The sequence below is a fragment of the Rutidosis leptorrhynchoides genome, chromosome 5, assembly GCF_046630445.1.
Source record: "Rutidosis leptorrhynchoides isolate AG116_Rl617_1_P2 chromosome 5, CSIRO_AGI_Rlap_v1, whole genome shotgun sequence".
Classification (NCBI taxonomy): domain Eukaryota; kingdom Viridiplantae; phylum Streptophyta; class Magnoliopsida; order Asterales; family Asteraceae; genus Rutidosis; species Rutidosis leptorrhynchoides.
In genome coordinates, this window is record NC_092337.1 from 170,677,355 (window position 1) to 170,690,626 (window position 13,272).

At 34.0% G+C, this 13,272-nt stretch overlaps 1 protein-coding gene across 1 annotated transcript; it reads left to right on the forward strand.

Moving 5' to 3' along the window:
* Window positions 1-877: 877 nt before the first annotated feature.
* LOC139849160 (uncharacterized) lies at window positions 878-2,591 on the forward strand. The gene is made up of 6 exons (XM_071838828.1): window positions 878-932; window positions 1,045-1,126; window positions 1,853-1,985; window positions 2,109-2,272; window positions 2,347-2,517; window positions 2,567-2,591. Exons 1-6 carry the CDS (start codon window positions 878-880, stop codon window positions 2,589-2,591), a joined length of 630 nt encoding a protein of 209 aa, XP_071694929.1.
* The last annotated feature ends 10,681 nt before the right edge of the window (window positions 2,592-13,272 follow it).

Consider the following 13,272-nt stretch of genomic DNA (forward strand, 5'->3'; position numbering starts at 1 on the left):
TTTAATCAATAAGAACGGGACATTTCAGTTGTCATGGGGGATGTTAACCGTAATCAACTTATTCGGAGGACAATAGATCTAACCAACCTAAAGTAAGCTACCTTTATATCTTAATTATAGTAGTCAATTAATTTCAGAATTTGTTCCAGTCTTATTATTCAATTCGTTCACAGTTTTTGTTTTACTATGAATAGCTTTAAGAATTTCTACAACACTGATCTCCTTGAATAATTACATCTGCCATGTTTTTCATGAAATATCTAACTGACGTGAGCTTTGTTTTTAGATCTGTTTATAGGGAAAAAAAAAAAATTTCTGTTGCAAAATAAGTTAACTGCACCTTGCTGAATCTCGTGTCCCGTACAACAACCAACATCCTAAACTCTGCAATATCCTAAACTTGATGAATGATGGCTAATTTAAAGAATAAATATTAGTCAATGCTTTTTTGTGAATTCATGAATTAATGATCAACACATAGAATTTTTTTCAGTGTTATTATCCAATTACTTAACAGTCTTTATTAAGAATTTGTACAACACTCATGTCCTTGAATAGGAAAAAAAAAGGAAAAAAATTTGTCACAAAATAAGTTAACTGCAGGTCCTATACAATAACGAACATCCTTGACTTTGCAAAGTCCTAAACTTAATGAATGATGGCTAATCTAAAGAATAAATGATTAGTTCATGCTTTTTTCCAGTTACTAATAAAATTCTAGATAACTATGTTTTCATATATGCTGCAATTCTTAAAACCATTATCCATAATATTCGAATTATTTATTTAACAAAAATATACTTGCAGTGGAAACACAATACATGTTACTCTTTGGAATGAACTCGCAACTGCATTTGACTCTGAAACATACGACACGATGGAGAAACCAGTCATTCTTGCAGTGAGCTCGTGTCGTCCGAAAGTTTTTCGTGGTATGCATACTCACCTAATAAATAACTTCTTATACTTATTATATATATTCGCAACGAACCCAACCATTAACACTTATAACTATTAATTGCCATCCTTCTGCACTTTCTTAAGGGGAGCTGCAGCTTAACGGAACCCAGGCCACGCATTGTTATTTCAACCCGCCTATTCCAGAATTTATCGACTCGGTCACTGAGTAAGCCTCAAAATTGAGTTTATATTTTTCCATCTAAAACAATGATTATTTTCTATTTAGTCTTCCTTGGGCGTAAATACACATGTTTTGTAACAACTGCATCGTTGCTCGGTCAACAGCTTTCAACTGTTGTTGTCGAGTTCCCCGAACCTGAAGTTTTGAATATAGTTCCGTTTGAGGCTTTAATTATTTAAAAGCTCCAAGTTAATTAATGTATTCAATATTGAATTACTGTTTCTTGAGTTAAGAAGTTGCAGACTGTTGAAAGTTTATCGTGCTTTAGTAATTTGTAGGTTTTTAGTTGAGTTGTACTCCGTACATGGTTGGTTGTTTGAGTAGCAGTATCATTGATTTTGGACTTGCAAAGTTGCGTTCAGAATTAAATGCTTTGGTTACTTGTACTTAATTACTTTTTAGCTACTCATTCATTGAATTGAGACTGGCACAAAGTTCTTAAATTCAGCAGCTTCACTATTTATTTTAGTTGAAACTTCAAACATATGTTTGGTTTAAGTACACCATGAAATATTGAAATTAACATATTAGTGACTTGTAGTGTCTTGCACTTGATAGGTTAAATAATTATTTATTTAATTTTTATAATTTTTTCCACTCGAATTGTTTATATATATAACGAATCAATCACTTCTGTTTCAAACACGAATAAATGGTTTCTACTCAGCCTTATATACATGATATTAACCAAAGAACATGTTCAACGTGCAGGTACAGGGAACGATTTCTGGCACACCCACCACTTGCGATCAATAGGCAAAGATCAAATGACATGGCCATCGAACGATTTCGTAACAGACACACGATCGCAGAACTTGTAACTCACAACTTAAACAACTATAGAGTAAGTCAACTACCGTAACCGTATAATCATACAACCCAACAATATAAAAATTATTACATATACAATTAAATTCATAACAACACATCTGTTCTCATCAGACATATATGCATAAAAAAATTGCAGTCCGTGGATTTCACATGCGAGGCAACTATCGAGCAAGTCGCCGGTAACAGAGACTGGTTCTACAAGAGCTGTAATGATTGCTCACTAAGAGTCCTTGAAGACATTGACCACCCAAACAGATACACCTGCAGAACACACAGAACTCATGCCACCTGCAAACACACGTAAGAAAATCACTTACAACAAACATTATCGTATATAGGAAATATTACTAACACTGAATGTTACCACCCAACAGATACTGCTTCAAAACCATCGTGAATGATACAACAACAACCGCATTCTTTACCTTCTTTTTAGATGCCGGTAACGCAATTGTCGGCCATACATGCAAAGAACTCGTAACTGTTAGAGGCTACGATCAACCACACGAACTACCACCTGTCGTACAAGCCATTGAAGGACAAAGGCATACATTCCAATTTCGATATACCCTCAATCTAGACAAGGATTCCCAGAATTTATTGTCGTTCTACTACTTGATGAAACTCCCACTGCAACACTGACCACTCCCGCATCAAACAAGCCCCTACAAACAGGTATAGTGCTTCCGACTACTAACTTGTCGACGAAATTTAATCAAAAAATTTATTCAATAAAATACTTCGTGTTTAACAGCCCCAACAACAAGTGCAACACCTCCAGAGGCAGAGCAAGTAATAGTTGAAGAGCCATCGAAAGAGGGAACATCCCGTAGGCCAGGAAGGCGACTTGTCTTTAATGCAGATTCCGACGAAGAGGAAGCAGGAACGAAAATAGCGAGAGTCGACGACGATGCATAAGAAGCTGTATGTCTGACAGTTTTTTTTTGAAGAAAAACAGCTGTAACCCGTACACTTCTGAAAAAATACCAGTAGTATAACCTGTAAATTATGTGTGTATGTCCTCCCATAAACCAACGACTTTGTAACCCCTAAAGCTGTCTGTTGTATGTGTGTAATGTAAATTATGTTTGTAATCTAAAGCCATGGAACCAACCACTGGCAATTTTCAGCCGCAACGCGCGCACCATATCATCTTGTTGATCTCAAAAGAAGTTAGCATCATATACAATCCATAACTAAAAACCATTGGTTTTATCTTCATCCAGTTAATTTATTAGATTTTAATATCAAATTTATTCCATCAACTCAATAATTATGGATGCATTTAAATATGCGTTACATCAATTTAATATTCTTAAAAATATTACGCATCATCAATTAGTCATGGATACATACATGTGTTTTGTAAAAGAATCATCCCAAATCCAATTAAAAAGGATGCGTCAATTTAATTTAATATTCTTAGAAATGTTATGCATCATCAATTAGTCATGGATACATACATGTTTTGTAAAAGAATCATCCCAAGGATGCGTCAATTTTTGAAGGGATGCTTTAACGCAGAGAAACTTCATTAACTTATTAAGACCAATCCCAACCATGACGCTGTCATGGATACTTCCTCAGCGCCATATCAATTTTCTCTCTCCTCCTTTCTCACCACTTCCTTTCATAACACTCTCAGTACACACAAATGCCAACCATGACATACTTCCTCCTAATCACATACCCCACAAAATTAATTCAATAAGTAATGTACAAGTTGTTTATACCAAAGTACAAGTAAATAAAGCAAAGAAAAAAAGAAACAGAAATTGATCTCGTGCTGGAAGATGCTTGTGGAAGAAAAAGATGAGGGTGAATCTTGTGAGGGCTTGGGAGGGCACACCAATGCCAATGGAGCCCTCGAGGAAGAATGGTGAGAAAGGGGTTAAGCACGGGCCATTAGAATTGGTCTAAGAATGCATCAAATAATACCATTTCATACTTCCATTTTATGGATCATCATAACATATATATTTAACTGCATCCAAACTTGCAAAAAAAAAAAAAAAAAATTCTAGGTTATAAATCTTGTCATTCTAGTCGCATGAATGTATTGGAATTTTTTTTTTAAGAGTAGTTATACATGTGAGAAAATGAAGGAACAAGATGATAGAGATTGTGAAACTTCACTAAAAGCTAATTGAGACTTAAAATTAAATACGGGGCGGAGGAGAAGTTTAAGGGTGACTATTTTCATATATGCCTTTTCATCTATTTTTAATTTTAAATAGCCTAAAACTTTCTTAACCATAGATTACAAGTTTTAGATGGTCTATATTTGTTCTCACCATTTATATAAATGAGAACATTCTCACTTGATTACATTTCTATATTAAATTATATATCTACACATATACATATATATAAAGCATATCCATTTAATCTTACGTGTCAATTTTTCATTAATCTAAAATTTGACCAAAATTAAATTAAACACAATTAAGTATTAAATTAATTAATTCAATACATTCTTTAAAAACATTCTGAATTTAAAGATACTAACTTCCGAATATAAAGATATTGAACTTCATTATTGATTCATTGTCATTATCGTGATTTTATAATATAAATATAAATATAATAGAATAAATAATACAGTAAGTAATACTCGTAACTGACTTGTAACATGACATGCAAATCCACGTTGCCTCCTTTTATTTTTTATTTTTGTTACCTATCTCTTTTAAGTTTAGCAATTAGCATGGAAATCCACGTTTATATATTTTCTATTTTAAAACAAAAAAAATATCTAAATAATTTACAACAGTAGATATGAGACCTAAAAGAATGGGGAGTGATTCGTACACCACCTATTTTTAGCCGTACACCACCAAATGTACTTCACAGGGTTGTACAGTACAACACTGTAAAGCATGTTTGGTGGTGTATGGCTAAAAATAGGTGGTGTACGGATCATCACCCTAAAAGAATACGGTGAAATTACATATAAATCAAATTCTCCATCGATTAAAAAGTTCATTAGCAATTGAAAAACTACTCCGTAAGTATATATACAACTTAAATATGTTTACAAAAGCTTCACATGGTTTGCAATGGAGATTAGTGAAATTATATTAGAGGAGAAGAAGTGAGTCTGAGATCTTTGGAAGAAAGAGAAAAAAAAAGCATTAAATTTAGTGTTTTATATTAAAGCATAAATGATTTCTCAAAAATTAGGAGAGATGGGTAATACGTAACTAATGAAAATTACTAAAAAACAAGGGAGATAGTTAGGGTAACAAAAGAAAAAAAAGGCAATTAATATGTGGGTTTCCATATCATCTTCCAAGTCAACATGTGAAAGATATTGTATGAACAAAATGAGTGAGAGTAGCATAATAAATGATTTAATTATGCTGATATGGAAATAAATATGACTTCATGTATTGACATTATTGTGGTGGCGTTTTCTCAATTTTAACGACTACTTTTGGACTCTTATAAAAAGCGGGAAAAATAGGGGTCTAAGTTGCATAGTGATGATACGTATAATGATCCGTCTCAGAAAGACACTGTTAACAGCACTCCGACTAGGGTATACCCGGCGTGAGCTACCACGGGCAGGTAACATCTTCCCGACCTCACCGTAGTAACTTGATTAGAAGGTTACTCGTGAACGCATCCGGGAAGGTCCATACTGGACAAAGGGCTAGCCGGAACGCTACACAATGCCAGCCTGAATGAATGAGCAGGTTACCGACATCGCCTAGTCGGATGCAAAGACATTAGAAAACCGGGAACCATGTCATCACATAAAAAGGTCTGCTGAACCATGAACGTCGGGTACCCGACAACCTTTACAAAGTTACTCATGTACCGGCTACAATCTTGCCCAGTCATAACACTACCATGAAGAAATACATGGAATAAACATCAGGCAAAAGCTTCTTGACTAAACAAGGCATTCATCCGTCACGACCTGGACGGATCCAACACACTCCCGGAACTACTATGTATTTCTAGCTTAAGTGTTTGGTTTCGGGACAAGCACGTCGTCCCGGAGCAATACACTGTCCCAGAACAAGCACGTGATCCCGGAGCAAAGACGCGAGAGGGCTGCACGCCACGTCAACCCACGAATCTAGGAAAGTTGTTAAGATCTGTTTGTTATTCCCATGAAAGGGACAGGTGTCACGTCGACACTCGGGATTAGTAAAAGATTGTTATAACCATGAAAGGGACATATTCTACGTCACCATTCCCTCACAACACCTATAAATACACGAACAAGATCATTCATTCACCAACACTGGATGCATTAATGTTACTCTGCCCAAACTAACTACGGTAACATCTCTCCAGTCGATGACACAATTTCGATAAAGATTCCGGTCGATATCGGAATTAATCTCCACTCTAAGATATTAACTTGTTCGATCCCAATCGAACAAGGTTATCCCCATTGATTGTTTTACGCCCTTGAAATCCAGATTTCAAATCGGGGTTCGCACAATTAAGAAACATTCGATCCGCCATTTTCCTCAAATCAAGCACTCAAACCCGAAATCTATTTAACGATTACGATTTTGGTTTGATCAAATGGCGCCACCTAAAGGTACGATCAATCCAGTTAAACCAGGCAGCGAAGCGGCAAACAAAAAAGGAACGACTGACGCCGTTCCACCAAACATGAACAAAGAAAACCCACCAATTGTGGAATCAATCCAACCCCAGAAACAATCCATCGCTCACATTCACTCCAACGAAACTTCTGATGATGAGATGCACGTTTCCGGTGGTGAAGAGGATATGCGGGAGAAGTCACCAATCGGTGGTAAAAGATTGAACCTCAGTAGCTCCGGTCCCAAAACTGATGGTTCAAGTGGAATCGGGTCATCTCATGATGACACCGAGATGATCACCAAGATGATCTCAGCTGACCTTGAATGTGACGACCCGGAAATTTTCGACCAAATTTAAACTTAATCTTTATATGTTTCTAAGACGATAAGCAAAGTCTGTAATGTTGAGATCTCAAAATTTTTGAACTGTTTCATATATTCATTTGACCTTCGACTGCCCTCGACAATTCTCGAACAATTAATTGTAAATAGATATGTGTGTATGTATATATAAATAATAATTCGAAATATAATTTGAAGTATTATATGTTGTTGTATTAAAAATTAATAAAATAAAAAATAAGATATTATAATAATTATTATTTAAAATATATATCTATATATAAATAAAGTATATTAAAAATAAATATTAAATGATTGTAATACTCGTTTGATGTTTCGATTGATATTAAGCAAGTTAAATTCAAACTTATATAATTTTAAAATAAACGGTGATACGAAAATGAGTTCTATAAATTTTAGGTTTATTAAAAATGTATTTAGGAACTATTTGTTAAGTTTTAACACTTTTTATATTTCACCCATAAATGAGAGAGACAGTTGAAGTAATTTTTATTTAATAGGTTAATGATCGAATTTTATACCATAATGACCAAAATAAATAAATATAGTTAATCTAAAAATTTGGAATTTTTCTGAAGACTTTTTATTCGCCACTGAGTAAACAACGGAGCACGATTTAACACTCCCTGAATTGATATCAGTAGCATAAGAACAATTAATCTTCACGAGAATTATTATTGTAGTGAGTGGATACTTTTAAATTCAAATGGGATAGTTTTCTTTTACAACTTTTCCATATATCTGTATATAATATACATATACACCAAATAACAGGCGGCTAACAATTTAAACATTGAAATTATGGGAATTCACTTTTGTGATTGTTTTTCTTTTTCTCCACTTGGATCACCCTACGAGGTATATATCTATATATTTACATATGTAATAGATGGATATATGGAACAAACACTCTCCACCACTTCAAATCTTCCTTATTCTCTTGTGATTTCAACACCCACCAAACCCATTTGCTGCAATTTATTTTATGTTTCTTGTCAACACCACACAAACACCCTTGTAGTCAATCACCACTTATTTAAACATCCACTTGTATTACTAGTACATACATCTCTATTTCTGTTTCTTACTTTGATAAAACAAAGTTATATGTATATAAATATATATAAAGAAATAGATACATGATACACTCTAATCACCATTACCTTCCCGCTTTTAACCGAAAACCATCACCACCTTCACTCATCTCGGCTACCACCACCTTCCATCAAAACCGCCATCACCTACACCTCAAACCCACTTCATCTTCAAGAGACACCATCACCCAAAAACCCACTTGCATTTGTATGATTTTTCCTTCTTTCCTTGTATGATTAACATAACCTAAAACCCACCATATCATCATCATTATCACTAATTGTTCGAACTCCACCATGAAACACAACACCATCCTTCTTGTTCTTATATTTTTTTTTTTTGGTTTTCTAACAAACTACCATCACCACCGAGACCTCATCGATCATCTTCCACCACATCTCCTTTTCATCTTCTATCCTCTCTCTCTTTTATTTCTTTCTATTATCCTTTTGCGATTACTTTTGTATCAATTGAACAAGATTACACCACATTCTTTTGTTTCTGTTATCTGTCTTCCTGCCCAACTACTGTCCACCTTGAGACCACTAACAACCACCACAGTCCCCGGAAACTGCTACTGCGGTTGCTTCCTGTGTAGTCCGATGAAATTCACAAACACCATCCTCAAACCACGATAATCTTCATCTTCATAAACCCACGAAAATCACCCTCAAACACCACGACTGCAGCCGTAATTCTCTATTGCAAACTTTCGAGAATCAACCACCTCCACCATTAAAAAAAAACACACCCATCGAAAAACTGCTATACATGTTCCAGTCGAAGGGTAGCAGCCTGCTGCTTCTGTTTTGATGTTTAAACCGAAACCCATTTAAAAAGAAGGCAAAACAGTGATGGGTTATGAGGTGTATGATGATGTAACGAACGGATATTGATAATTATTCTGTGACAATGATGATTATGATTCACGATTAGGTTAATAATGAAGATGATGATGATGAATAATAAAGCTAGCTGCGTTTTTTTTTTTTGTGTTGTTATTCCATTCCGTCGATCTCAGGGAAAACCAAAGCAACCCACAAAATTTTACTTGGGCTTATTAGGTTGCTATAATGGGTTTCAATATAATTAAATGTTGGGCTCGTGAAGTTGTTTTGGGCCAAAAGAATGTTGGGCCAGATTATCAAAATGAATGATGAAGATGGTAGAATGGTTTGTTGTACCTGTTTAATAAATAAACGAGCATTATAAGACACATAAAAACAGACAGATAAGTGGTTGGGAGTGTGTTTGCTTATTCAAGAGGTCGTGGGTTCGTGCATGAGCCTGCGTAAGGACGTTTATTTTTTTTAAGGCTTGATACATTAAGGTAGCCTTTCTATTATTATTATTATTATTATTATTATTATTATTATTATTATTATTATTATTATTATTATTATTATTATTATTATTATTATTATTATTATTATTATTATTATTATTATTACTATTATATATATGTATATATATATATATGTATATATATATATGTATATATATATGTATATATATATATATATATATATATATATATATATATATATATATATATATATATATATATATATATGTTCAATTACAACTATGAATATTAATTAATATACAAATGATATAGGTTCGTGAATCCAAGGCCAACCCTACATTGTTTAGTTGTTCAATATCATCATATGTATTTTTACTACAAAATACATTAAGTGAGTTTCATTTGCTCCCCTTTTAAATGCTTTTGCTATATATATTTTTGGGACTGAGAATACATGCGCTGCTTTTATAAATGTTTTACGAAATAGACACAAGTACTTAAAATTACATTCTATGGTTGGATTATTAACCGAATATCGCCCTTCAAGTCTGGTAACCTAAGAATTTAGGGAAATGGCCCCTGATTGATGCGAATCCTAAAGATAGATCTATGGACCTTGACAAGTCCCATTCGGGGTACGAATGCTTTAGTACTTCGAGATTATTATACAGATGAGAGGTTCTGTTTTGGGGATATTCTATGCATTAAGTTAACGTCGGTTACCAGGTGTTCAATCCATATGAATGATTTTATCTCTATGCAGTTTGCAAAAGGCCTGATACGAGATATGTATTTATGAGAACTGAAAATCTTGTGGTCTATTATATTATTGAAAAATGATTATTTATGTTAAACTAATGAACTCACCATCCTTTTGGTTGACACTTTAAAGCATGTTTATTCTCAGGTTTGAAAGAAATCTTCCGCTGTACATTTGCTCATTTTAGAGATATTACTTGGAGTCATTCATGACATATTTCAAAAGACGTTCCATTCGAGTCATTGAGTTCATCAAGATTATTATTAAGTCAATTATAGTTGTATATATTATGAAATGGTATGCATGCCATCAACTTTCGATGTAATGAAAGTTAGTGTTTCAAAAACGAATGCAATGTTTGTAAAATGTATCATATAGAGGTCAAGTATCTAGCGATGTAACCAAATGTAATGTATTCGTCCAGATGGATAACGACGGAGCATTAGAGTTGGTATCAAAGCGGTGGTCTTAGCGAACCAGGTCTTGCATTAGTGTGTCTAACTGATAGTCATTAGGATGCATTAGTGAGTCTGGACTTCGACCGTTTCTGCATGTCAAAAGTTTTGCTTATCACTTTTGTCAGAAATCATCTGCTTATCATCCTTAGGAAATTACCTGCTCTTTATTCTTAGTCTAGACACATTTTACTGCATTGACTGCATCAATAGTATATAGACAGAATTCATATCTTAGCGTATCTGTTACTGTAGACCTTGCCTGATATCTCTCGTAAATTTCTCCGTACTTTAAGGGATCATGGTACTATATATATCTATGCAAATTATGCATTGAGAATACCATCCAACTATCAATTGCTGCCACTAAACTCTTCATACCAAAAATCTTTCCTGAGATCGCGTAAGATGGCCTCTACAAATCGACCAAGTTCCTCTGACTCCGAAGACAGCATGACAGGAGCACACCAACCAATTAACTACCGTGATTACTGGAGAAAATGGGGGTGGGTTCGCGACATACTCAACCTATGGAGAAGGGAAGAAGGTACTCCATGTCATGAACCGAATCTACCACCTAACCTTGGGGTACTCGACCCGCTCGCCGGAGAACCTGTTCGCAACACCGTATATACCCTTTTTGCAAGAATTTTTCGTCTTGAGGCTACCATTAACAGAACTAGAGAAGATATCCGACCTCTACTTCACACTGATAACCAACCAGGGTTAGTAGAAGAAGTTAAAGAACTCTGAGCTCGAGTGTGAACTTTAGAGAGCACGGTACACAAATTGCAAGCACCAACAGTATCACCAACACCAGTAACATCATCAGCCTCAGCACCAACAATACTAGTACCACCAACAACAACATCTGCGTCACCAGCTTTGACATCTCATTCTGTACCTCGAGTATGATCATCGTTCTAAGAATCGTTCTACATCATTTATCTTCGTTCGACATGGCGATTATGTAATCTCTAATATTTTAGAGATTATATATTATTGTTCTAACGACAAATCAAATGAGTTTAATATCATATTGACTCATTAAATCCATGATTACATCTGAAGAAATATATATGTATATATATTTTCATAAAGATTGTAATAAAAAATTCTTTCGTACAAACTGTTAATGATGAAAATATTTTTAACGGGTAGGTAATACCCGAGGAATATTTAGATTTCACTTTAATAAGTTACACTGTACGTTCTTCGAATCTGATTCAACAGTCATTTACTATCCTACTTACATCCACAGATATACGTATTCGTTCACCGCAGAATAACCATTTTCATTCAATTTCATATTTGGATTTTGACCTATCAGAATTCAACAAGTGGCATAATGAAGAAAACATTTGACAAAATAAAATTTGTTAGAAACAGACAAATTAACTATGAGAAATTTTGTTAAGAATCCACGATCACAAAATCCTAGCTAACTGTTCCTAACTAACTGATTACATTTTATTTATCGCAATTTAATTATCGCAATTTTATTTATCGTCATTTAATTTCTGTTATTTACTTTACGCATTTTATTTATCGTCATTTAATTTCTGCATTTATTTTACGCACTTTAAATATCGGGACGTGTATACAAGGTTTTGACATATCATATCAACGCAATATATATATATATATATATATATATATATATATATATATATATATATATATATATATATATAATTTGAAATAACCATAGACACTCTATATGCAGTAATGATCGAGTTCTCTATACAGGGTTGAGGTTGATTCTACAATAATATATATACTTTGAGTTGTGATCGAGTCTGAGACATGTACACGGGTCACGATATGTATTAATTCGAATATTATATATATAATTATATATGAATTATTGAATTGCTAACTGTGGACTATCAACTGAGGACTATCAACATTGGATAATTAAAATGAATTAAAATATTGATTATAACATATGAAACTAAACAATTCTTCAAGTTTGCCACTTGATTTCATCTTAAACCTCATTGTATCTTGACGATTACAATCTGCGTTCAAACCTTTCATGATTCTTGAAAACACCTCAATCGAGAGGATGAACCAACCGCACTTCATCTACGGAAGGAAAGATTTATGCATATAGTATTGCACCTGAGAAACTCTCGGCAACTGAGTAAAAGTTTAACATGTAGCCGCGTCAGATCCTTTGGCATTTATTAGCAAAAATAACTTTGCGATCCCTTTTCAAAGTAGCCAATTTTGTCACAGCTCCAGCAAGTCAACTTCGACTTTTCATTCGAAACAACCTTATTATAACCTTGATATATATGCGTGCTCTTTTATTGTTACTGGGGAACCTTTTATATTCCACCATATTACCATCAGCGTTTAATCATCTAAAAACACAATTCTCCTGAAACCACCTCGGATTGATAACCGATGATTCAGATATCATAGCATTAAATGCAGAGGAAACAGAAAAATTGTAGATGGTCTAAACGGCCAAAAGTTTGATGATAAAAAAGGGAGTGTTAGGAACGCTCGATAGAAAATTTGGTACTGAAAAACATATTGAGCAAACCATGAAGGAGACCAAGGCCAAATACAAGTAACATACCATATGTTCAAAGAATCCAAGTAATTCTGGATCCGATGAAACCTTCAACGAATATCTTGCTCCGTACTCATGTTAAAATCTTGCGAAAAATCTTTCTCCATCAACCATCGAACTTAGAAATTCCAAAATATCATCATAAATATCTTCGATATTTCTGAGGATA